Raw genomic sequence first — 25971 nt, 5'->3', positions numbered from 1 at the left:
AATATCTGGATTGCAAACAGTCTCTTCAATGCCAGAAAGAAACCCTGTGCTGTCTTTATATGATTCTACAATCCTGATGAGTTGTAATTTTAAAATTGCCTGGCTATCCTTTCATGCCTACAAATCACATAATTGTGTGTCTCTGCATTAATATGTTCCCTCAGTAACTGGTTCATGTGAAATGGATTGCTATAAAATCTGCATCTACGTTTTCATTGTATTGATGAAAAGGAAAACCCAGGCTCAGTGTCAGTGCAATTTTTTTCTATAATTTCTAAATTCAGACTCATTAACAGATGGGAATATCTTTTTTGACCAAATAAAATGAACCACAAGATTCCTCTGAAATAGTAAGTGCTTCCCATGAAGTGTTTGCAAATAATCTCTGCAAGGCTAAAAAGAACAAAATCAGTTCAATTTAAATTACTGTCATAAACCCAATTATAATAGGTTGGACCTAGCCTTATACTAAATTTTATTCTGCAATATTTACATCAGACAAACTGAAGAAATCCAAGCCCAGAATCCCCCAAGGAGAACAGTAATCTTTGTGCATGACTTATTTGTTGTGAAGTCTCAGACAGGTCTGTTACTCCAGACATTTGAAGTGCATGTCCAGTGTCATTCATTTACTGTTAAATTCAGAAGTGTTCAGAAATATCCTCCCCACCATATGTATACTTTTGCTGCTGATCTCTTCCTCTGCCTCCAAGACACACACAATGGAGTTTGGTTCAAATCTGATCAGAACTGATTTGCTGGATTCTGCTAGTGTTTATTGAAGAGAAGTGTCTGTGGAGACTTTGAAGCAGTCTTCCAGTACCCCTATTTAAGATTTAATTAAGAGAATCTGTGGGAGAATGATAAATGGTTTGGATTGGAAGAGACCTTAAAAATCATAAATAAAAGAACAAATGAAAAATCAGAAGATTTGGATGAAAAGTGTAGCAAGCAAAAGGGCTAGAGAATTAACAGTTTGGAGAACAAAAAGGAAGTGATGACACTTCAAGTACACAAAATATTGCTATGAAGAAGACTGTCATGAGATGTCTCACAGAAAGTAGATCAAAGTGTAATTGGCTTAATTTGCAGCAGATACTCATGTCTGATATTGGGAAGGCTTTGCTAACCATCAGTAGAGCTGAGTAACTGAGTAAAACAGGAATAAAATAAATGTGCCTATATAGGAATTACTCAGAATCCAGGAAAACCAAGTACTGAATGAAATTGTTCCCACATATTTTTTTACATGAAACAGGATGTAGAACAGTGGCCTGTAGTAAGAACATAATTTTTCATTGATTTTCCATTTGATTGTGATGGTTGTTTTAAAAATACTGTACAACCTGAATTTTTATTCTATTAAATATAATTGTACTTTTTCAACACACAATTCAAAAATTCAGGTTTCCTCTCTGATAATTTTGTGTCTTTCTGTCTCCAAAGATATGAATGATTATAAAGAAAAACAAAATGATATTCTGATAAAATAGTTTAATTCTACTGTTTCTAAAGCAAAGTACATGTTGATGTAAAACCATTTTTCATGGTGGTAGAAAATATCTTTCTACCCAGTTACTGCCTATATGGAGTATATTGTTCTCTAAGAGCAAAGAGATGGAAAGAAGAAACAGATGCATTTTTCTGTATCTTATGTAATCAAGAGTTAATGGGTCTTGGATTTCTGAAAAGCTAACACAAAAATCCAAAATTCAGTAAGAAGTAGATCTAAACCAAAATTAAGCTTTTATAATTAAGAAAAGCCTGGGAAGTCAGAGCAAAGGGCACATTGTAGTCAGAGAGCGGTAAAGCCTTTGGACATGTCACATCAGTCACTTCTGTTCACAGCTTTATACAAACAAAATGAAACTAGGGGAAAAAAACAGGGTAAAGTATTCTGAATTTCTAGAAATGCCATATTTAATTGTCATATTTTATACTAATTTACTATAAAATTGTCAGCTGCTCTAAGTCAAGGGTTCATAGTCACAGCAATCATAGGGTCAGCACAATATTTTTTATAGTCCCGCTTAGCATCCAATGCAAGATTTATCTATCCTCTCCACAAAAACACAATTCCTTCTCATTCAGTTTGCAAATTGGCAAATCCTTAAGTGCACGTCACATCTTAAGCAGACAAGATGAAAATATACCCTAATGTCTTGGGTAAAAACTAGAGTATTTAAAAAAGGTAAAATTCACATTTTTCAGAATAGGCCCAGGAATTCTCAGACTGAAAAATATTGTACAAACTTTCATCATAAGACTGTAATTTGACTCTCCTTGTCACTGATGAAAGATATCCAGTATTATTTTTGAAAGGTTCTGACCTGAAATACAACAATATGAATTTTCATCATCTAAAGACACTGATCATTTATTACAAATGTTACATATTATGGCTTTGGTGTTTAGAAATAAAATATACTGAGATACACCTTTTAAGAGAAGCTAAAAAAAAAGGTAATCTAGAACACTCTGAACCTTCTTTCAAGATTCAAACACTTTTAAGAACTACAAAACCCATTTTGCTGTCTCCAGTGTATTCAACAATTACATTTCATACTTTTTTGGCATCACTAAAATTGTTCTCCTTTAATCTGAAACATACTGTAATAAATTATGAGTTCACTATTTGCAAAAGAAGCCACAAAAAAAGCTACTTGTTTTGGAAAATAGCACCAAACTGTTTCAATGAACACAAAAATGGGAAGGCCTTGGGGAGACTTGCAGGAAAAAAGGGAGAATTTCAGTAGATGGTTTCAGTTCTGTAACTCTGTACTACATTCATATAAAATGGCTAACATGAACACTTGTGGATGAGAGTCAGAACACATTCAGAAACAAGGCTATGTACTGTGGTGACAAGGGGTGACATCGAGATCTATACACAGAGCAATGTTTTGTTGTCATTGTATACCTGGGCAACAAACAAATCCGGTCTTTGAGACTCTCAGCCTGGCAATGCTGTCTCCTGTGTGTCCTGGGAACAGTGATAACTAAGTGGAGAAGAGATCCCAGTCGCTTCAGGTTTAGTACTTCAAAGCCACAAAACAAAATAAAGATGTATTAAAGTAATCCTAAACCTAAGTAACCCTAGCTTGAAGCTGGAAAGCAACATCTTTAGGACACAGGAAGGAAGAGAGGGTTGCAAAATAGAGTAATTTTAAACTATACATGCGTCCACCTTGGATATGCCCTTGACAAATAGATGGTGATTATGAGTTAGGCATTTCACACTAAATATCAGATGTCCTTCAGGCTAAAATATGACCTAACCTATAGCCATAGTGCAGCTGTGGGGAAAAAACCTCAACCAAACAAGATAAAGCCACAAAAATAAAGATTTTGTGAGGCATAAAAGGCTCTACAGAGTTTACAGGTTAGTAGCATTTTCTTGGATGTATTTTAAAAACCTGTTTTTCTCACTTCTAATAATTTGTATAATAGTTATTTTCTCTGACTTAATTCCATTGTTTCTTTTATCAGCTCTTTCTCATTTTAAATTGACACCAGAATGAATGCCATTGCAGGTTGTGAGTGGGTTAGATACAGCGTGAACTCCTCACAGAGATGAATTTTCAAATTTTGACTGAAAGATAGCTGTTCCTCTTGTGAAGCTGATTCAAATTATTTGAAAGAGATATAATATGCAGGAGCACAGTGAAAAATGTTATGGGAAATAACTGTTCCAACCCATCCAAGTGGGTTTGGTTGTATAAGTGAAGAACAGTCTCTGAATAGATTTTTCCTTGCAGGCACACACATGTGAATTCTTCAGAGGCAAGCTTTCCATCTTGCAATAAAAAGCTGATACATTCATTTTAAAATATCCTGTGTAATTTTTATTATTAAAGCACAATATGTTGATCCTTAAAATTAGTAGGTAACTAAATTCTAACTGATACAATACACTGATCTTTTCAAAAGCTGTTAGATAGGTGGATGCCTAGCTGTTTTCTGTGTCCACCCTCCAGTGCATTACGCAACACCTGATTTTCAAAAACTGCACTCTGAAAATCAAACCTATCAGAGGCATTTTGAAAAACTGTTACTCACTTTTGCAAAGGTTTACTTAGACCTCTATGGGTCTGGGTTCCTCATATATTTTGATAGATGAAGATGAGTCAAGAAAATAAGTGGCTAAATTCTGAAATCGCATAAAACACAGGATGTTGCAATTTCAGTAAGATGGTATGATTTGTGTCTTCTGGAGCTGTGTCCCAGCATGCTCTTATGCATATCTAAAAAATAACCAACCAAAAAGCCAAACATGAGACAAATATATCTGCAAAACATGACTATTCATAATAAGAGTAGTTTAACTTTTATTGAGCTGGAAGACAACAGATATATGCTATCCTCTAAACTAAAATGTAGCTGGTCTTTTTGGAATATAATATTCCCAAAGGTGACTGAGAAATAAATTGTAAAGAAGGAAATAAAACAAAGAATAATGTAGAAAAAGGTCTAGAAAAAAGGTAGCCTTAATTTTTTTCTGATTACCAATTAACATTCCACTTTAATTCAGTAGCTGAAGGAATTACCATCACATTTAAAGTTTTTCCATTTAGAATTAAACTCTGTTTCATTTAGAAAACCTCACTATATTTTATCCAGGCTGGCTATGGAAAATTTCTGTTGAAGAACGTCAGCACAATTTCTTTTTCAGCACAATCCTTTGAAGAGTTTATTTACAAGAATAAAATATATATATATACTTTAAATAGCAGTCAAAGAAAAGCTCATACTTGGTTAAGGCAAGTTAAAGTGAATGACTCTTCAATTGTTTAAGGAATTACAATGGATATTTTAAAGACTCTTCCCAAAATATAAAGGACTTTTAATTTTTAGTCATTATATTGTGAACATCAATTTGAAAAATTCTACTGCTCTCTTTTATAAACTTCCATTTCACCCTTCTTTCTTCTATAGTGATGAAACACAGTCCATACAAAACTGGTAAGTTTTGTCATGGCATTGCTTATAACTTCAAAGTCACCATTTTGTATGTTTAACTGAAATTAGATTTTTTTTCCTCAACAGATTTCCAAAAAGGAGCATTTTAATACAGAGATAAGATACAAATCCTTATGTAAATGTTGTTGTTTTCTATTCCACTACTTTTGCTGGACTGTCCTCAGTACAACAGTCACTGGCTTCTCCTGAACAAGTTTAGTGATGGTGATGACTAAATTGGAAATCCAGGCTGACCCTTGTATTCATGTGTTTTTCATAATCTGGGAATAGGCTGTTCAGAGCTGCACAGGATGTGCCTCATTTCGAATGCTGGTTCATAACCCATGACTAAAAGAGTACATGCAAGGAATACAGTTACGACATTTGCATGAATTACTGTCATCCTTTTCTAGGTCATTGCGTAATTCAGCTGGGATGATGAAGCTTGTCCAGAGCATGAGCTAAGGCCCATCAAAATGAGAATTAAGGTTTGGATTTTTCATCTGAACCTTGGAAATAGTTGGACTGCAACTCAGGATACTGCAAAATATAGAGAAAGGCCAAAATCTAATGAAAAAGCTGCTCACTGGAAAGAAAATTAATCTCCTCTTACTTAAACTAATCATCAACTAATCCTCTCTCCTCTTCAGTCATCATTTCCTCTTTCACAGCCCACACTCCCAAAGTGACACTCTTTTCCGGGAAAGTGTCTTTCAAGGGGGCTTGTGGATTCCTGGAAACTTTGCTGATGTCAGCACGCTCTTTCTTTCATATAAGAGATTTTCTGGAGGACAGGCTGCTGATGCTCACCTAGAAACCAGGCAGGAACAAAATTAAATGCTGACAAAAATTAAATTACATGTCTATCAATGTATGTGAGAACAAGTATTTTTGCCTACATTTTCTTCAATTTCTTTAATTAATGGTGAAGAAGTAGAGTCAAAGTGAAGTTCTGGGATCTTTGGTCAGCAATTGCTTCTACCTTTCTGTCATTCTTTGCTTGTGGTATGGCCAGGAGCTGGTAGGACTTGTACAAAGTCTAGTTTTACCTGTTTCCTGCATTTTTGAAGGAGAGAGGTAAGACCAATCTCAAAATGTACATCTACACTACAAAACATGAGGATTGGACAGGAAATGTTTCCTCCTCAAGGGTGGAAGTCAATTTCAGAGCATTTGAAGTCATAGTGAGCAGTAAGGCTCAATATGTGGTTAACTTCTACAGCCCCTAGATACACCTGGACAACATTATTTGATTCAGGAGAAAATAGAAAAGCCAGTGTAAATGAAAGCCAGCTTTGAGACAGCTTCAGGAACAGACAGGCCTTTCCAAAGAAAAGAGACCAAAGTGATTACATGTCAGATACTTCAGCTGAGGAAAATCTGAATTAATTTCCTAGAGTGACCTGTAGATTTCACAGACTCCTTTCAGAAGGGAGGAGGTGACAATTAGAGGTAACAGTACATGTTCTTGCAGAGTGGGAAAGGGAATGATAGGGACAGAAGAGACTCTTCCTCCAAAGAGTTCTGTCTTTTGAAGTTTGATTGCATTTTGTTCGAACAGTTGTACAAGTATTGCTTTTCACAGAAGCATAAATAAAATGCAAATACATCCAAAACCTGATACATTAGCCCTTTTGATCTGCAGAAATGTGAAAGAGTTCAGGCTGATAATTTCTAAGGTCACAGAGCACTGAAGGAAACTTTCATACTCAGGATATCCAGAAATTAGATTTCTTCTCTTTAACTACCTTTTTAGGCTGTGCCTGGGTCAATATTTACCTGGATCAATGTTTACTAAGCAGAGGTGCATATTTACTCACAGTTTTAGTAAAGGAACTCTACTGCTAACTGTGAAGGACAGTTTACTGCACTTAATTGGAAGAAATTATTATGCCTAGTGTAGAAAGAAGAGACAGGCTGTAGTACCTAGTGAATGTGGAAGAAATTCTAGGAAGCTGTTCATTAAAGCCCAGGTGTGAGATACTGTTGGGGGTTAAGTTTTCCTATAGAAGTTTTCCCCCCCAAAAGTTGCTAAGAGACTAAATACTGATGCTTAAAGGGTACTTGACTCACATAGAAGAAGTAGATCACTTAGTTTAGTGGGGGAGGAAAAGGCTCTGGGGCTCCAGGAGCTGAGGGTGGTTTCTTCTGCCCTGGGTCTTGGAGAGGACGGTCGGGCAACTGCTGGCTGCATGAGGAGTCCACTGTTAATGGAGGGTCCAGTCCAGGGAATTCTATCATCTGCTGGAGCGCCCAGGAATTCAGAGCCCCTCGCCTGCCCTGCTGGAGCTGGGTCAGCCACGTCCAGCCATCGCGGCTTCTTCAGCACTGCTCACTTTGCCTGCTGGGACACCCCCCTGCCTGCCGGGGCAACCCACCATTTCCAGCCGTCAGCGACGGAGTTTCCACCGTTTTGGCTTGGTGCTCCAAGAGATCAGACTGCCCGGGACTTGTGAGACAAAGCTCCTTGGGTTCTTGGTTCTGTTTTTTATTATTATTATTGCTGTTGTTGTTTGTTTGGCCTGTTATATTTACTAGTAAAGGACTGTTATTTCTTTCCCCATAACTCTGATTGAAAAGCCTTTTTAATCTTCCAAATTATAATAACTTGGAGGGAAGGGATTGGAATTCCCCATTCCTAGAGAGGCCCCACCTCTCCCTAGCAGATACCTGTCTTTTCAAAACAAGACAGATACCAAGGAGGTGGAGAGGTTTCCCATTAGGCTGCCAAGCCAAGGAGATCTGTTTTCATCCCTTTCTGAAGGGGATTGGCACTTAACTAGATGTTTTACGAAGACTTTGAGGCAGACTTGCCTGCCCTCCTTTATCACAACAACAACAATGCTAACCAGATCATCAAAGCTGGGAATTATTAGAAGGCAGCCCAAGAAAATGCCTTTTTCTCTTGTGAAAACTTAGAATTAGTAAGAATCTGTTTCTCTGGGACATGGGAAACCATGTTCCTGCAGAATAGATCTTGTTCTCCTGCTTTGGTTTCATTCCAGTAGCTTTCTGGATTGCAATAAATGTTACCCACTTTTTCCCAGACTCCCTAAAAGAAAGCCTCTTTTTCCACGCCCAGGGACAGATTATGTCAGTTTCTCTGAGGAGCCTTCAACATGTTCTGGCAGCCCTGAGTGCCTGTTGGACATGCCTCTCTCCCAGCTCAGCCTCATGCTCCAGGAGCAATTTCCCCAGGAAATGCTTTCTCCTTAAAGGGCAATGTTCATCTCTTTCCTGCAGAGACTTCCACTGGACCCAGGTAGAGCACACACCAGCAGGCAGGCTTCCTGCCTTCTTTCCCACCGCTGCCCTTTTCAAAGGTCCATAAAATAAGCTAAGAGCAAATGAAGCAGATGCTATCCATCAAAATTTAATAAAAATATTGTTATATAAATAACATTAACATGCTGTTGCCTGTAACCTTTTGGGAACCAGTATTTGGAGCAGTATGTAGCCCTAAAAGTTTGTTGAACTGGAGTAATAAAATCACATAGAAACCAAGACTTTTCTAATAATGATTTTTTGTATTGACTAAGCAGTAGTCAAAATGGGTCAGACTGAAAAGGATGATAGGCCCTCTGTATGGTCAAGGGCCATAAAATTACATAATGACTTAATATTGTTCTTTGGTTGTTTGGTTTTTAAAGGTTGTTTATCTTCTTAGTGACACGGCAGGGGGCAAAGAGTAGAATTAAAGGAATACTTGTATCAGAAAGGATCTGTATTCCCATGAAAGCACACAAATATTTTGTGTCCAGAGAAGAGCAATGAAGCTGGTGAGGGGTCTAGAGAGTAAGTCCTAAGAGGAGCAGCTGAGGGAGCTGGGGTTGCTTAACTTGGAGAAAAGGAGACTCAGGGGTGACCTTATCATTCTCTACAGCTGTCTGAAAGGAAGGTGCAGCCAGGTGGGGGTTGGTCTCTTCTCCCTGGCCATGCATGATGGGATAAGAATAAATAGCCTCATGCTGCATGAGAGGATGTTCAGGTTGGACATCAGGAAGAATTTCTTGATGGAAAGGGTGATTAAGCATTGGAATGGGCTACCCAGTGAGGTGGTGGAGTCGCTATCCCTGGAAGTGTTTACGAAGAGATTGCACGTGGCACTTAGGGCCATGGTCTAATTGACAAGGGGGTGATCAGTCAAAGCTTAGTCTCAATGACCTTGGAGGTCTTCTCCAACCTAAATGATTCTGTGATTCCTTGATTCAAAATAATTAATTGGGTATTATATCAATATTCAGTGTCATAAGTCCTCTCCCATTCAGTTACTCTGTCCCACCTAACTCCACTTTCCATTTCAGGAAGGGCTGGACAACTAACACATTCCTCTTCTACTTCTGTATATCAACAGGTGGCATAACTGTTTTCACCATTCCTAAAGCTGATAATATCTTTTCCCCTCTGAGCTTCTTGGAATTGACTTCATGAAAGGAAACAGAACCCCCAGTTCATCCAGCAGGTACCCTGTTCTCCACCTGTTCCCACCTTTATCTTCATATTTCGGTTTGAATCTCCCTAACGCCTAAGACAAGGAGAAGGAGAGATGGCTGTTCATCCCCCCTCTGCCTCCAAAGAAATTACTGAGGCATTAAATTACAACACCTTTCAACCCCATAACAGATATCAGAACAAATGTATTAAGGTTTTGCTAGGAAAGGATATGAATGGGTTTTGTGAAGCAAACTGACAACAAGTTCACCCTGACCTGTTCCTCATCAAAATCTTGCTTTGAAATGTTTTTAAACACCAGATGCAGCTGGTGACCAAGGTTCAAATAACTGACATTACTAAGATGCAGCCAAGATTTCAACAAGCCTCATGGCAACACTTCTGGACACAGATAAGGCTTTGTTGTAAGCATGAAATCTTGGAACACCACTAATCATATGTACGAAATTGTCACAACAAAAACCATTAGCAGTCTTGAATCTAGTGAAGTTGCAGGGGAAAGAAGTTACTTTAAGGACTAGGGGTGAATAACTGATCCTTAACTTTTAGAGTGAGCTATATAAGGAACCTGTAATGTAAGATGTCTGATTACATCTTTGTTCTACAGAGACCAAAATTAGCAGACAATTGTTCTCCCATGCTTTCTTCCACCAAAGGAGAACAATTATAAGATCTCTTATAAGGGCTCTTGAATTTAAATCAGGAGGACAGCTAAAATTTCAGGAGGCTATTGTGTTTCTAAAAATTCTGACTTCTTTTAAACATCATTTTACAGGCTTTAATTTTGGATTTGCACCTGGTCTTTGCCTAGGGGCAGAAATATAAAGGATACAAGTCAAAACACAGAGACAGAAGCCTTCAGTATTTAGATAGGACAGCTAACAGCACAGTGAAGCTACACATGTTCACAATGTGTTTGAATTGCTAAATAAATAGCAATTAATGTATTTGCTCTCATTTCAATTCACTTGACTTTCAAAATTGTGCAGCAATAAAGAAACTGCATTTTAGCTTCCACTGACATTTGCATAAAACCAGAAATTGCTAAAATAAAATAAAATATAAATCTGAACAATAAGTCAGATGTGTTTTTCTATCCATGTTTTTAAAAATTTCCCTTTGTCTCTTAAAAAAACTCAACTAACCAAAAAAAAAAAAAAAACCAGTAAAAAAATTAAAAACAAACAAACAAAAAAACTAGCCCAAAACCTGAACAGTTAAAGCTAATTTCCCCTCTGTTTTGCTGTCCTGGTGAGAAGTCAGTGAATTAAAAAAAAAAAAAAAAAAAAAAAAGACCCCAACAAAGTTAACAAAGTTTATATAAAGCAGCTCTAACCACAAATGTTAGAATCATTTTACTAATGAAAACATGGTTTTCATATTTTCAAATACATCAAAACTATGCTGTAGTTTCAAAAAATACCTACAAACTCTATTATTAGACAGGATAATAATATATTGAACTATATACTACTTAGTTTGACAATGATTATAGCATAAGCAAAGGCAGGTTGATATCAGTTTAAACAGTTTTACTTGAAGCTAACCCTTTTCTTCTGATATTAATCTCCACTTTGCCTAGCTCAAAGATAAATTTTATATCATTTCCTTGATTTCAAAATACAATAAAGAAGAGGAACAGCTAAACATTTTTTTCATTAATGAGTCATAAACCCCCCCGCAGTTAAAATGAAGAAAACTTTCCTAAATGTATGTCATAGAGACATGAATAAAATAAGTAGCATGAATTACAGCTAAGAATCTGTCTTATAAAGTACAAGTCATTTGGGATTGTAAACAGATGAAAGAGAAATAAAGCAAATGAAAAAGAAAAAGGAGAAAAAAGCAAAAGGGCTGATAAAGTTTCTGGCTACAATACAGGAGACATATCATTACCATATGATCTAATGTGGGTGTCAGCCTGGATTGTGTTCATTGAGAGAAACATTTTTTAACTGTGCTATGGAATAGAAGCAGGAGGGTTTTCCACCAAGTGACAGTCACTGAGCTGAATTTACCCCCTCCTCCTTTCCACACCTGCAAAGCCTTCTGCCTGGGTTGAATATTTAGTTTAATTACATCTCAGCTTTGAGAGCTCCTGTTGCAAATCCCTGGATTAAAAGGTACGGTTTTCAGTAATTCTCCTGAACTATGCTCTACTAATAAAACTTCGGGCAAGTCTATGGCAAGAACTATTAGAATTTTAAGAGAAGCAAGTTAAAAATCCTACTAAAACTTTAGTAATGTTAAGTTTTCTATGCAGTAGTTTAGTTTCTCGGAAACATGAGAATGCATTCTGAAAGACTGTGCAGATTTCCTACTGTTTATTTGACTATTCTGTCTCTTGTTTTGATTTGTATAGGCACTGCTATAGTCCTTTCTTTTTCTTTGCTGTAAACATTTGCAGCAGTATATTCTCCGCAACTCAGTGTTTAGAATCGGTGATATAGAGAGAGTAAAAAATGTGTGTATGCTTACATTTCTGCTTTAAACTGCACTCTGTGATTTCTTTCTCATGTGTTTCTTCATATATATTTCAGACACTGATGAATATATTTTCAATTTCAGAGAAAAAAACCTCATAGTAGTAAGTTAAACAGGCTCTGTGTTCGTCTTTGTAATCTTAGAAAGTGCTGTGTTACAGGGAACAAACAAAGGAATCATGTTTAAAGAAAGTCCTTATGAATGAAATAGTAGAAAAGAAAATTCTTGCAGTTGAAACTCCTGCTAACAGTTTTATTCTCTTTAAAACTTCCAACTCCTATGTTTGTATATCTAGACTTTATTGCACAAAATAGGCAAAACATAAAATGGAGGGGATATTTTTGAAACTGGAAAATATTGTTTAGCTTGTCTTTGTGGAATTTTGAGAGATTTCTGACAGTTGGTGAATTAATAATTTAACCTTAGTATTAAGGTAAACTGACAAGAAGACCACCAATACAGTAGTGACGTGAACTGATGAAGCATATTTTCAGTGGTGTTTTAAAATGAAATGTGGCCAAGCCTATGGTATAGTTTCCTCTGTTTGTGGAAAAGTCTTCTTCATTGTAAACACATAATTAAAGGAATTTTAAACAGTTATGTCCTGAAGACATAAATATTGTCACAGAAGTCAGATTTTTTGTCCTCTCTCCTTTTTTTTTTGTGAGTGAAATGTAAACATTTCTTGTTAGTACAGTTTTGTGTATATCTTTTCTTTTGTTTATGTTCAATTATAAATGCACCAATAGGAACAGATACATGTGTCTGCAGAATGAATGCATATATGACCAAAGATATCTGTTCCTATATCCTGACTAACATGTTGCTTGTGTCTGCTGTTTTCTCTGCTGTATCCTCAGATTATATACTTGAATATCCTTTGTTGTACTATAGTTTTCTTCATATGGTCCTATTTTCCTTTATAGCCACCTCTTTCTGATTTTATTACAGTTCTTACAAAACAGGGACCAAAGGAAAGGCCTGCTACAGGGTTTAACTCAGATAAATTAAGTCATCAGTATTAATGTGAATAAGAAGCAAAGTGTGAAGACACTTCCACAGTGCCTTTGTGGGTTTTTTTGTGGGTTTTTTGTTGTTGTTGTTGTTTTTGGTTTTGGTTTTTTTTGGCTTTTCTGAGTGGCAGTAATTAAACTCCAGGACAGGATCCTGATTGTGCATTCTTGGGATGGGTGGTACTTCACCAGTAACCCTGAGAGGGAACAAAGAAGTTTTAAATATTTTTAAATGTGTTAAAATCATATTAATTCATAAAAAAAGGCTGAAGAAGGTCTTTAAAAAGTCCTGACTGCCACTGCCATTCAAGGATTAGCATGCAGTATTCACAATGCTTATTGTTATTAGTATAAATTCTGGAAAATAATTTGTACTGGGATAATGTTTTATTGATCATTTTCACAAGGCAGCTTATTGTGATGAATGGTGATGATTTAGCAAATTTTCTTCTCATTCCACATTATTAATAAATTGCATTTTTATTTTGCAATAATTTGCACACGATAATTACTGTTTCAAAAATCATGTTTTAGATTAAATCCTGCTAACAGCTCACTACCATGCATTAACAGCACTTTGCTGTGACATCCTGATGTGTCCCTGTGCACACTGCCTGCATTGGTAGGGGTGTTGTTGGGAAAGGAACACAGCCCCAGTGTCGATAGGGGGCCAGGGCCGGAGGAAGTACAGGAGGATGATCCACATGGGGACACAGCGTGCCCCTGCTACATGTCATGAATTTACATAGCACTGGCTGACAGGACATACTAAAAACTCTAGCTAATGTTGGGGTTTCTGATCCCACTCAGTGCATGCAGTAAGTAAAGTGTCTGTTCCAGGAGCAGAAGAGCAGAAGTTGTCTCAAACAGACAACATAAACATTCCATGTGATTTAATGTTGAAGTCTTTGGGATATCTGAAGATGTTAAATACATGTCTTCCTGTCAGATAGATCACAGGAATGTAGGCTATGATTTTAAGACACCAGGATATTTTATTAGGTAACCTAATCACCTTCTCAAGAAACAGACCTAAAGGTTCCTGGAGAACTGTATTATTGACACCTGTAGGTAGAAATTCATAAAGGAAAATTACCTCAGGCACAATATAAATTGTGTCTAAATCCAATTTCATGGCTTTTTTATACCTTTAGCTTTTTTTCTTAACACTAACCATTCCTTTTAGAGCACTTGGTTGCAGTATGTTAGAAAGGCAGGCTTCAGTAAACTACTCTCACCTGATGTCATCTGTTCATTCTTGTCATCTACCTGGTAGGTTCCATATATCAATGTAGAAAGGGAGACAGTCCTCCTCTTCTGCCTCTCCCAGGTTTTTTATCCAACAATTAATATGGAGTTAAAAAATACGCTACCACGCCCCTAACTGTTAGATAACTTCTCATAAAAAAAGAAATAATCCCAGCTAGCACCCAGACAAGGTGTTTCTAAGATATTGACCTGAAGGAGCAAGTGGGCATTTTTGTTTTCATTACAAAGAGCAGCATCTGTATTCAGGACTATGCCATCCATTTTAATGAAAAGCTCCTATATAAATGACAAGTATGCCTTTGTGTCACTTGGCCATTTGAAGGCAGATTTTGTTTGTTTGTTTGTTTTTGTTTGTTTTTGTTTTGTGTGGGGTTGTTTGTTTGTTTGCTTTTGTTGTTATTGTCTTTGGTTGTTTTGGGGTTTTTTGTGGTTTTTTTAATAAATTAAAATTAGTGAAGTATGAACTTCATTATATAAAATACACAGTAAAAGAAAATTAGCTGGTCTTTACAGCCTTGATACCCACCTGCAAATGGTTGTGTAGTTCCTCCTTATTGCACTACAAGACAGGTAGAACAACCTAGAGTGGGTTGAAGTGCATCTAGGCCTAAGTCCTGAGAACATGTATTTAAGCAGCTTTTCTTGTTAATATCTATGGCAATACATACTAATGTAAAGTTTCTCCTGACCCTGAAAATCTGCAGAATGAAGCCCCAGAAGTCCTATTTGAAAGTTTGCACACAACACTGCAAGCATCAATTCAGATGCTTATGCAGTACAGCAGAGGATTCTCAGAGTGGATGTCAAAATTTGGAAAGAAAGCCAAGAATATTCAATATAATGCAACATTTTATTCCATTTTTTGTGCTGTTTGAACTAGGAAAGAAGTATAAAGCATTTGAACAACTAAAAATCTTGCCCTCATTTTCCACCCTGTCACTAAATTCTACTCTTTCTCAGTCAGTTTTACTAGGCTATAATTTAAAACACACAGCAAGCTGATACTTAAAAATATTTCTCAAGACATGAAATACTGAATTACAGTGAGTTTGGGAACCTCAGGTTTGTCCCCAGGGGTCAAACCTGTTGCTATGAAATAAATCCTAATGAAATCAAATAGACTGGTACATTGGCAGAAAACAGGCACATGGAAAATGTAGCTTATTGCTTTGACTCTTTTGCATTACAAAGTTGACAGTGCTGCCTGTTCCTAATAAATATTACTCTAAATATGCAAACAGATGTGTTTACAGTTGCCTTCAAATTGCTCTGGAGAAAAAAAAAAAAAAAAAAAAAAAAAAGCCTATTGACAAGCAGTTACCAGACTCCTATCACATAACTGTCCTATTTTTACAATTCAGTTTTCTTTTATTGAAAGGAACAGTTATGCAATTGGTGGATGACCTGGACCTCCTTCAGGAAGAACTGTGCAGCTATGGGAAACTGCTACTCCTGTTATTAATCTGCTGCTTTGAACCCTAGGTTCTGCTGGGGGTCGATGAACTAAGCCATGAAGAGGCTAGCTCTGATCCTTGTCCTACTGCTGCCAGCATGCTTGGCCAAGCCATTCCACCAGCAGGGCCTCTTTGACTTTATGCTGGAGGATGAGGGCTCAGCCGACATGGCTCCAACGGATGATCCCGTCATATCCGGATTTGGACCAGTGTGCCCCTTCCGCTGCCAGTGCCATCTTCGTGTGGTGCAGTGCTCTGACCTAGGTAAGACCAGGAGCATCCTCAGAGGCTCTGTATTTGCATTCTAGTCATGGGCTAGCAGCCAGGATGGTGAGGCTGCTATGCGCCATCTCTTCCTAAATGGCTTTTTCCAAAGAAATATGCTACAGCTGCAGTTAACCAGAACTTACTATACAAAGTAGGCTGCAAAGCCCTGGCAAGATGGGCATTTGTTGTGACCATGAAGAATGTTTGATTTTTATTTTTTTTAATGTGTATTTTGAATGTGTACATTTCATTTGTTCTTTGAAATGTCCATAGCTTTGAAACAGCTTTGAAAAGTTATTTCTTGCAGAGAAAATAACTTTTCAAAACTATTTCTTCAGATGAATATTAAGCAAAGGCAGTGAGGTCAGATATGGGGACGGAAACATTTTAAAAGTTTCTAAATTGCATGGTCCAAGGTCCAACACCTTTAATCACACTGTCTAGTACCTCAACATAGAAGTCATCCCATTTAAATAGGAATACATGAGCATGAAGTAACCAACTGAATCATATATCCTGGAACCAGCTCTCTGGAGTAAAGAGCTTGGAAACATACCAAAATAATGAACACATTATGGAAATCCTTATTAAATATCTTTCTTAGACACTATATAAGCTGAAACCATGAGAACATTTCTCACAAACTTTCCTTACTCCTTTATGTAAGGAAAGGGCTTGTGTGCACAGTCAGAGCAGCAGGATATGAAGCCATGTCTGCCATCACTGTATTTGACTTTTCCATGCAGAAGTTTCAAGTAATGAAGTTGACTTCAGTGAGACTGCTCTTAGTTTAAACCAGTACTATTCAATCTTAATTAGTATACAGTGCAGAAAATCAATTAGAGTAGGTTTTGATCTCAAGGAAACAGACAAATTTCTTCTCATGATTTTATAGAGCTTCTTTTTCTTTAAGTCTTCTCCCAGCTCTTTAAATGTATAGCTGTGTGCTTCCATTTTCTTATGCTATATTGGCTTTGATAATTACTTTAAGTCCACCAATTAAGATCTGTGTCTCACTGTGGTGGGGGTTGTATAATTACAGAAAGGAAGGGAAACTTTAGCTACACCCCTAGAAACTTCTGTGAATTTATTAAAGTGAGCCATAAAATTACGCAACAGATATGTTTGGCAAAGATCCAGTGAACAATGCAAGCCAAGTTGCACAAAATACTGTGGGCTAACCTAGCCATGCATTCATAGCTTCCACAGTATTGTCCCTCTTGAAATTTTTTATTTTTTTTTTTACCATTTAGGTGCCAGAGAGAGCAAACATGGAGTGGGGAGGAGGTTGCCCCACACGCCATGAAAGTCTTAGGTTTTATTATTGTTACACTTAGTAATGCTGATGGAATTTAAGTTATTTTGAGAACTTGTTCTCAGTCTGCTTCAGTTCTGCAGAATGTAATGAGCTTTCATTTGGTAAGAAAGTAGAGACATTCACACAGGGACCCTTTGCTCCTGTACTTGCTCCTGTGGCCATGCACCTTCTCCTTCACACATACATGGTTTACAGTCCATTGCATAAGATACTTCTGGGTTAGTAGAGTCCTATACTGACAAGGAGACTTAGAAATACAGCAATTAAGGTCCCAGATCAGTGTCTCCCAGATAATTTCAAGTGAGGTGAAAAGAAAGAGATATATTTCAAGCTTTCTTTAAACCCACATGCTGCATATCATGCAATGAAAAGATTGTGCATTTGGATCAGCTGGGCTGATAACATCCAGCCCTTGGGTATAAAGGAAAAGAGATCTCCCTGGGTTCAAAATATGCAGCTCTGAAAAATAAATAAATAATATTTTCCTGGCAGAGCTCAAAGAAGTAATTATCAAGCAGTGCCAGCCTTGGCATTAAGTTTTACCTGCCTTTGTCCCATATGACAGCCCCTGATGGGACGTGGCCCAGCTGGGAGTCTAATGAAGACACAGATATACTGGCTGTCCTGCAGGCAGGGACAGGAGAGCTGTGTGTCACCTGCTCACAGGAAAACATGCCCTCTACTCTTCTGAATTCACTTTTGCGTGACAGACACAGGCAAAGTCATATTTACATACTGACTTGAGAAAATGCAGTTGCTGGCCTTTTGTTGCAAGCTGTGCAGGTGACCTCACGTGATCCTGAGCTGTGGGATGAAGGATGCTCGTGTTTCAGGGATCAGGAGGGCAATTCGCACATGGAAGGTGTGAAACTAGCAATGAAAGTTCTGCCTCCCTATTAACCTGTGTTCCTGGCCTACCTCTCCCTTCAGCTCTGGTCATTTCTAACCCTCAAATTAGCTACATCCGTTCTCCAAAATGATCACATTTAGTCATCTAGTCCCATGGCTACTAATTGAAGAAAAATTTCAGGCAATTATAAGGGTCCTCACAAGGACATACTAAGACCTTCCTAAATAAATTCCCACAAAGGAAAGTTGAAACCTGAATCAGGGTCCTTTCCTCTACTCAGTCTGACATGGAAGGAGAGTTTATAGCCATGAACCCATAGGTGCAGGGGACATGCCAGAGCAAGGCAGCTGGAGGACCCTAGCATGGGCAACATGCAGAGATGGGCTCTTCCTCAGCCTGTTTCTTTTGTGCCTAAATGGGCATTTTCTATTTGTTGATTCTTACCCCATAAGGAAATAAACAACCATCTGACAGGGTTATGTGAATAACGTACAGGAGAGCTATTGGATCCAGAGTCCAGAGATCAGGTTTGATCCTTTTCTCATGAGCACTGGATGGGAATAACAACAACAACAACAAAAATGCAAGTTCAATAAAAACAGTGAAAAAAAAAATGCCCAGTAGTCCAATTACACTCTTGTCAGCTGAATTTTTGCATTCCTATAGTCTTAAACTTCAGTTAAACTTCAGTCACATCTTCCTAAGCACACACCTACAAATGAATTTATTTTGCTTCCCAGCCAAGAGCTGAGTTGGCAAGAAGGAGAATGCTGCCTTCTCACATCCTGAAAAAGATTTCTCTATAAGTTTCGGTTACTGATGGATCAAAAGCAGAACCCCATGTGCCTACATTTCATGAGATGTATTATCTTTGTGAACAGGCTGAAGGATCTCATCAAGGAAGGCCACTGTGCTATCTCTATAAAAGTGCTGCTTCTTATGAATCTGCCTCCTGTTTTTAAAAGGGAGTCACAGCTTCACTTTTTGATCATGCTTCAGTATGAGGCATACTGTGCTATATCCAGGCTTTTCATAGAAATCACAAACATCTTCCTTATTAAAGCACAGTACAGGTGGAGTTGTAACTGATGTAGCTGCTCGGAGGCCACTTTTCCTGTTTTAAAGTAATATGTACAGGGAAGATGTGCAGTCAGCTGGCCAGGCAAACACACCTCTCAAAAACCCTAGCAAGGATTAACAGCTCCATTTAAAGTCCTATCCTCCCAAAGGGAGTCTCAAGTAAAGTTCATCCCAGAGTGCCCTGGTAGGCAGGAGAATGCATGTTTGATTACTCATCCCTGCAGCAGATGCAGAATGCTTCACAGGCATACTCAGAGGTAGTGGTCAGAGCTTTATTTCACCTTCAGATAAGTCTGGCAGCCGCTTCTGAATGAGCAATGTCTCTATACAGGATGCAATGAGATTGCCCTTCTTGGAGACCTTACAGGACATAGTGGAGGTCTCTCTATCTCTCTCTCTGGGATTATCCATGCATGCTTTGTAGTTTCCAAAAGGTGTGCAAGCGAGAGATGTCAGCAAACAAAGTTCAAGCACTATTACAGATAAAATTCAAATTTTGCTCACAGCTTAGAAATGCAGGGTTTCTCCAGCTTACTCTTGCTTAAAGAGTACATTAGAGCTCAGCATGAATGTTGGAGGGTGTGTTTGAAAAGCAGTTTGAGATCAGGAGCTGAAAAGCTCACAGATATCTGAAGTATTATAGCTGGGATCTGGTAACATAAGGCAGTTTATCTGAACAAATAGAGTGTCTCAATATATCGGCTGATGGCTCTTCAATGCTTGAACCATTGTAAGGTGGCCATTTATTTGTTGTCAAAAGATAACTTATCTCACTGTATGAAATCTTCCAGGAATATCTGAACACCCATTTTCTGATTCTGATTCCATGTGAGAATCTCATTTTTCACTATGAAGGGAGTTATTGCCTTTGCAAAATACCTTGGTCTGAAACATAATCTTTAAAGGTAAATGTTCAGCTCAAAATCTTATAGGTTACTAAACATTCAATAAAAGAAAACATGTATCCTTAAATGGCCAGACATTAACATTTACAATTTTTAAATAAAATAATTTTGTGAATTTACATTGTCACTGATGAGCCTTTAGATCAAGTTATTTCATTTTTTTTATGCCTTTTTTTTTTTCTTCCTACAATAAAGATTAAAGTCTTACTCCTTTTATATTTAATAGAAGCTGATATTCTCATGAAATCCCCTGGCTTTGTAGAACTGGATCATATACCAAAATATTATCATTAAAAAAGGAGCCATGAAATCTGGGAAAGTATTCTGTCACATATACTGAGAATAGTATCTACATGCCAAGGTGCTGGCCTTAAATCTGACATTCTTTAGCCAAACATAACTTACTTTCAGATTAATGAAGTTATGTGTGTTAAAATTAAGGCAAGGAAAAATAAACCTATGCTGCCATCTTTGTTTTGTGATAAATTTGGCATGGAGTCATTAATTTTTTTGTATATATTCTGCTTTGATACAATTTTGAGGATGCTCTAGAAGTTAAAAAACATGAATTAAGGCCCTGTGTTCAGTACATTCTGAAAAATTATTATATCAATTACCCAATAATTAGAAAAAACTCTTGAAAATTGTCAAGAAAAAAAATATTGGCCTGGATGTAGACTACTTTGTATTAACAAAAAGACATTATCTTTTGCCAGTGTGGCAGTAAAAGAAAGCCCTTCTTGCATCACCTCCTGATTTACTGATGTTCCAGTTTCAGCTGATAAACATGATTCTAGACAAAAATTAACCCACTTTAAGTAGATTACATCCCTTCCTTATTTACTACTTACTGCAATGTAACAGCGACCAGCTTTGTATGTTTTCTTTTTTATTATTATTTTTTTTTTTTAGATTTGTTTGTGTGCTTTAGACTTGGAAATGCCATTTATGAAAGCCTTGTGGCAGGAATGGAAATTCAGACTCCCAAGTCCAAGTGATACAAGAAGTGACTGTCTTCTGGCTTGCTCTGTCACAGTGGTTCATTTCTAAGATCTCCCAATGCACTAATAAATAGCTAATAGATAGCTAGTAAAATGTGAGTCAATTATAAGTGGTTATAGGCGATTACAATGTTTAAAACATGCTAAATAATCACTCCTTATATGACCTAGTATTATGGACTAACAGGTGTGACTGGTATGTGTATTATGTTCTTTAAACCATTATAGAGAATGTTACTTTGTAAATCATAACTATTTTAAAAATACCTGTGTTTTCACAACAAAAAGCCTCTGGTATTTGTGGAGGGTTCCCAGAGAAGGAAGAGATAAAGAGTCCAAATTCTCCTTCCCAGGGTTCACTGAGAACCCATAGCAACAGGATCTAGAAATTCGGCTCCTGTGTGAAGTCATCAATGATAACAGCAAGTAACTTCTGGTATTAGCACCCAGCTCAAAAACTCTGTTCACACAGTCCAGTTACCATGATATTTTGTAAATCTAGTTTTAAGTGGGTTTTCAAAACACCAGTTTCAAACTCAGATTGGAATGTCCTAACCTTATCAAATTTGGACTCAGTGGTCTATATTTTGCTTTGCACATTCCCTGAATCTTTGATTAAAAGGAAGTGGTCCAAAAGAAGACAATCAGTTTACAGGAAAATAAAGTATTCTTCCAAATATACTTCAGTCTTTTTGTAAAGTTCAAATCAAAAATTGTATTCTTCAAAATATATTGCCATTTTGTAAAATTTATTCATCATGTTTTTCATGTTTCCCCTGACAAACAAACAAAGAAAGAAAACAAAACAAAAAACTAACAACAACAACAAAAACCCCAAACCAAAACAAAACCAAAAACAAAACAAAGCAAACAAAAAAACCCACACCAAACCAACAAACAAAAAAAACCAAACCAAAAAAAAAAACAAAAAAAAAAAACCAAAAAACCCAAAAACCAACAAAAAAACAACCACGGCAAAAGCTGGAATGAATTATATGCCTCTTTGGCTGTATTGTATTTAATTTAAAATGATCACACAGAGCACTGTTGTCCTTTATACTATGAAAATAGTATAGATAAGTAGATAGATAATCACAGAATCACAGAATATTCTGAGTTGGAAGGGACTCATCAGGATCATCAAGATCCAGCTCCTGGCCCTGCACAGAACAGTCCCAAGACTCACACCTTCTGCTGGAGAGTGTTGCCAAAAGGTTCTTGATCTATGTCAGGCTTGGTGCTGTGACCACTTCCTTGGGGAGCTGTGCCAGTGCCCAAACACCTTCTGTGTGAAGAACTTTCTTCGTAATAGCCAACCTAAACCTCCCCTGGCACAGCTTCAGGCCGTTCCCTCAGGTCCTGTCACTGCTGACCACACAGAAGAAGTCACTGCCTGCCCCTCCTCTTCCCCTCAAGAGGAAGTTGTACATTGCAATGAGGTCTCCCCTAAACCTCCTTTTCTCCAGGCTGCACAAAACAGTAGATTTTGCTGATGTGCTTCTCTGAAGAAATAGAGGTGGAAAAAACCAGAGACACACAGGAACCTCTAGACTAAGCACCATCCCTGCATGGGTTTCTGGGGAAAAAAAAAAAAAAAAAAAAAAAAAAAAAAAAAAAAAAAAAAAAAAAAAAAAAAAGGATTTGTGTTGTAGTTTTAAACTTATGGATCCAGTTATAAGATTCAAACAGCTCTCTAAAAATTACCCCGATTTTAGCAAGGTTGCGATTGCTACATAGGCAACTCTACTGCAAACCTTGTATGAAGTCAATAGGAAATGAAAAAGGGGAAAAGCAGTACTTAAAGAATTTATGTCCTCTCTGCATTCATACTCATATGATGGGGCAGCCAGGAGGGCATCCCATACCATCTTTGTGGTTGTAACCTCAGACCTACTTGAAGTGTTTTTGTTTCTACAAAAATCTGTTAAGGATAGGATTTAATTTTAATAAGAAATGGAATGTAATGATTATATTTTAAAAATAGCCGTGAAAGCAAGAAACCAATTCTGCCCACCTGATGGCAGGTTTAATGACTTAATGGCAAAAAAACCCAAATGGACAAATTATTTATAGAAATATCACAGCTTTTAAAACATGTACAAGTGTAAAGGGGACTACAGTCTGATCTGTAATACAACATTAGCACAACAAAAATGTACACAATAAGGCATCCCAGAACCAGTTTCTGCTTGCACCTCCTCTATGACCTAAAATGACAAAGCCCAGAATGATTTAAATTTCTATGCTAGATTACATGTTTTCCCTTCTACTGCTCCAGAGTGGACCTCAGAAACTAAAGAGTTTCTCAATAAATTTATATTTTAGGGCAACATGGAAGAAAAGTGTCCATAGTGATGCAATAATGAAACTCATTGCTGAGTATCTCTAAGAGATATAAGAACAAAGGCAAAGAATTGAATTAAAATTTTAATGTTTTTCAGGATTAGGAGAAAAAAATTACTTTCTCTTTGTTCTTTCACTCTGTGGCAGAGAGTTTGCATCTTCTGGGCTGGAGACGACTGTTAGAGTTACGGAAGACCTGGGGAAGCTCTATTGCTAAATGTCTGATAAAATAAAAGAAAGTAAATATGTCGAAGATTTACAAGGGTGTATATATCATCCTGTAGTAGAAAGAGGGGCCTAGCAGGTCTGTAGGTTTGCTGATTCAGTCAGGAAATTCTCTCCAAAATTTGTTAAACTGTTATTCACTGTGTCCAGACATGACCACAGCAGCTTCTTCCATTTTTATGTTTTCGTGAGATTGACAGTTGACAACAATTCTAAAACATTTATGAAAAATGGCTGTAATATATTTAGAAGTACCTGAAATAACCAGGAACATATCTCTGCCCTCAGGTTATAAACTAGGGCTGTGTAATGACCATGTGGTCAGAACAGGAAGAGGTAAGTTTACTTGAAACCAGAGAAGACCTTCCCCAAATGATTCTTTATGACAGTATGTTAGAGCCAATTCTGGTAAATTCCAAAATAAAAATTGAGGGAACTATCCTCAAATTGCTATCTGTTGCCTGTTGCTAACTTAAACTGCAGAAGAGGTAAACATCAAATTACAATACTCCAAAGGGTCGCTTAAAACATAATTTTAAAGATAATGCTCCATTTTCTGAGTCACTGAAATGCTCTCTTTTGACTACTGAAGGAATAAATATTTCATTTTAGTGTGTGAGTACTCATAGGTAGTACATCTGCATTGCATCCATTTTGAGTAAATCCATTATGCACATGGCGCTGGTAGATTGCATGAATCACACGGGTCAGTTGCTGCTCTCTGATGGGATGTTTTTGTCTGTAACCATGGCAGTGGGAAATGTAAAGCTGAGGATTCTAGGAGTTAACAAGAAAACTTGTTAAGTTTTCTTAACAAGTATTAACATAATACTTGATTTTTATTTCACCTAATGTCTTAATCCCTGAAGTCTATAGTTTATTTCAGAATATTTTTCTGCCTATCTAAAATGATAATGTTCTTCAGAAGGCATATACATTTGAGATCATCGTAATTAAAAGTCAGAAGTAGAAGTTGCTTGAATTTTAGCTTCAAAAAGATACTCTTAGGTATTAAGTTTTGGAGCCAGGAGTCTAACTCTATCTGTACCAAAAATGTGACTAGCATGGAAAAATAATTCATAACAGCTGTGGCTTGCAATATCCGTTATACTTTGAAATATGTGTTCACTACTCAGAGTGGGTGGAGATGGAAAAGAGCAGATAAAGCCATGCATTCACTTTTATACCTTTGCTAGGACTTTTATAATTACTAGTGCTATCACAATGGAGAACTATGCATTTGATCATAATGTATGTAAATTTGTTTCTATTTTTCTGTGTTTCTCTCTCTGTTCTGGGAAGCAATGTTATATATACTTTGGGGAAAAAAAACCCAGTGTAGTAATAGGTCAGTAGGTCTACCCTTGTGAGGGGCCACCTCAGCAGGGAATGAAGTTTGTTTTCTTGTTCTTTCCTATGGGAAGGGTCAGACATATACAAAAATAATAATCTGTGTTAAAAATAAGCCCAAAATGGATCTTATGAGACTTTCAGACTACTGAACAGGAAAAAGGTCTAAAACATGGTTTTGAATCACCTTCAGGATTTTAAGAATCTTATGCATTCCATAATGTTTTTTAATATCTGCTACGAAAACAAAACAAAACAAAACAAAACAAAAAACCCCTGCTGATTTCATAGCAAGAGTGGAGAAAGAGAAAAAACTTTTAGTTTGAAAGTGGAAGAGAGAAGGAGGATACTTGTCTGTAGGAAAAAACAATTGTTTGTTATTTCATGGATGCAAATAGTGAAATTATTCCTATTTGCAAATCCCACACAATAGAGAACAAATTTCCAGTAAATACTGTAGCACATAGCCTGGGAAAGTATCAGTAAACTTTTCTAAGTCAAAGCATTCAAAGCAGTTCCTTGCCATCCTTCCAGAAAGCAGTCCTTGGATCCAGTTATTTTTCTGTGACTAAGTATCCTGACTCTGTAAACTTGCCTTTCGCCTTGTTTGCCCCAGAGTCCACTCGGGGCATTGCTAAGGTCATTCACCCCTGGGAGAATTGCTGCCTGTCAGTGGGATTCAGCAGAGCTGGGCTTGGAGCAAGGAGAGCTCACAGCAGTGTGCAGAGACAGCCCAGGCAGCTGCTGGAGAAGCTGCCTCCACCGGGAGTGCAGCCACTGATGATCACGGCTGGGAATTACATGGAGCTCAGTCCAAATTCCTCAGCTGGCAGCAGATGTTTGCAGAAACTGAAAGAGTCTTGAAATGAGCCCCATTTTATGGCCCCTGTTATAATAATTGTAAGTGTTGCAATGTAATAATACGTGTATGTGAGCTACAGCCTTCAAATGTCTCTCTGCCTTTTGGCCCACGGTCTCCAGCTGGGAAAGCAAGGTTTATT

At 37.3% G+C, this 25971-nt stretch overlaps 1 protein-coding gene across 1 annotated transcript in view; it reads left to right on the top strand.

Annotated features, from left to right (window-relative positions):
- The first annotated feature begins 11277 nt into the window (after window positions 1-11277).
- Window positions 11278-25971, top strand: part of DCN (decorin) — a 37860-nt gene continuing 23166 nt past the window's right edge. The window contains exons 1-2 of the mRNA XM_040062181.2: window positions 11278-11534; window positions 15660-15895. Of these exons, the coding sequence (XP_039918115.1) occupies window positions 15688-15895 (208 nt within the window). The 5' untranslated portion in view covers window positions 11278-11534; window positions 15660-15687. The remainder of the gene's footprint in view (window positions 11535-15659; window positions 15896-25971) is intronic.

This window comes from Hirundo rustica, chromosome 4 (assembly GCF_015227805.2).
Source record: "Hirundo rustica isolate bHirRus1 chromosome 4, bHirRus1.pri.v3, whole genome shotgun sequence".
NCBI classification, from domain to species: domain Eukaryota; kingdom Metazoa; phylum Chordata; class Aves; order Passeriformes; family Hirundinidae; genus Hirundo; species Hirundo rustica.
This window is presented reverse-complemented; position numbering and strand designations above follow the sequence as displayed.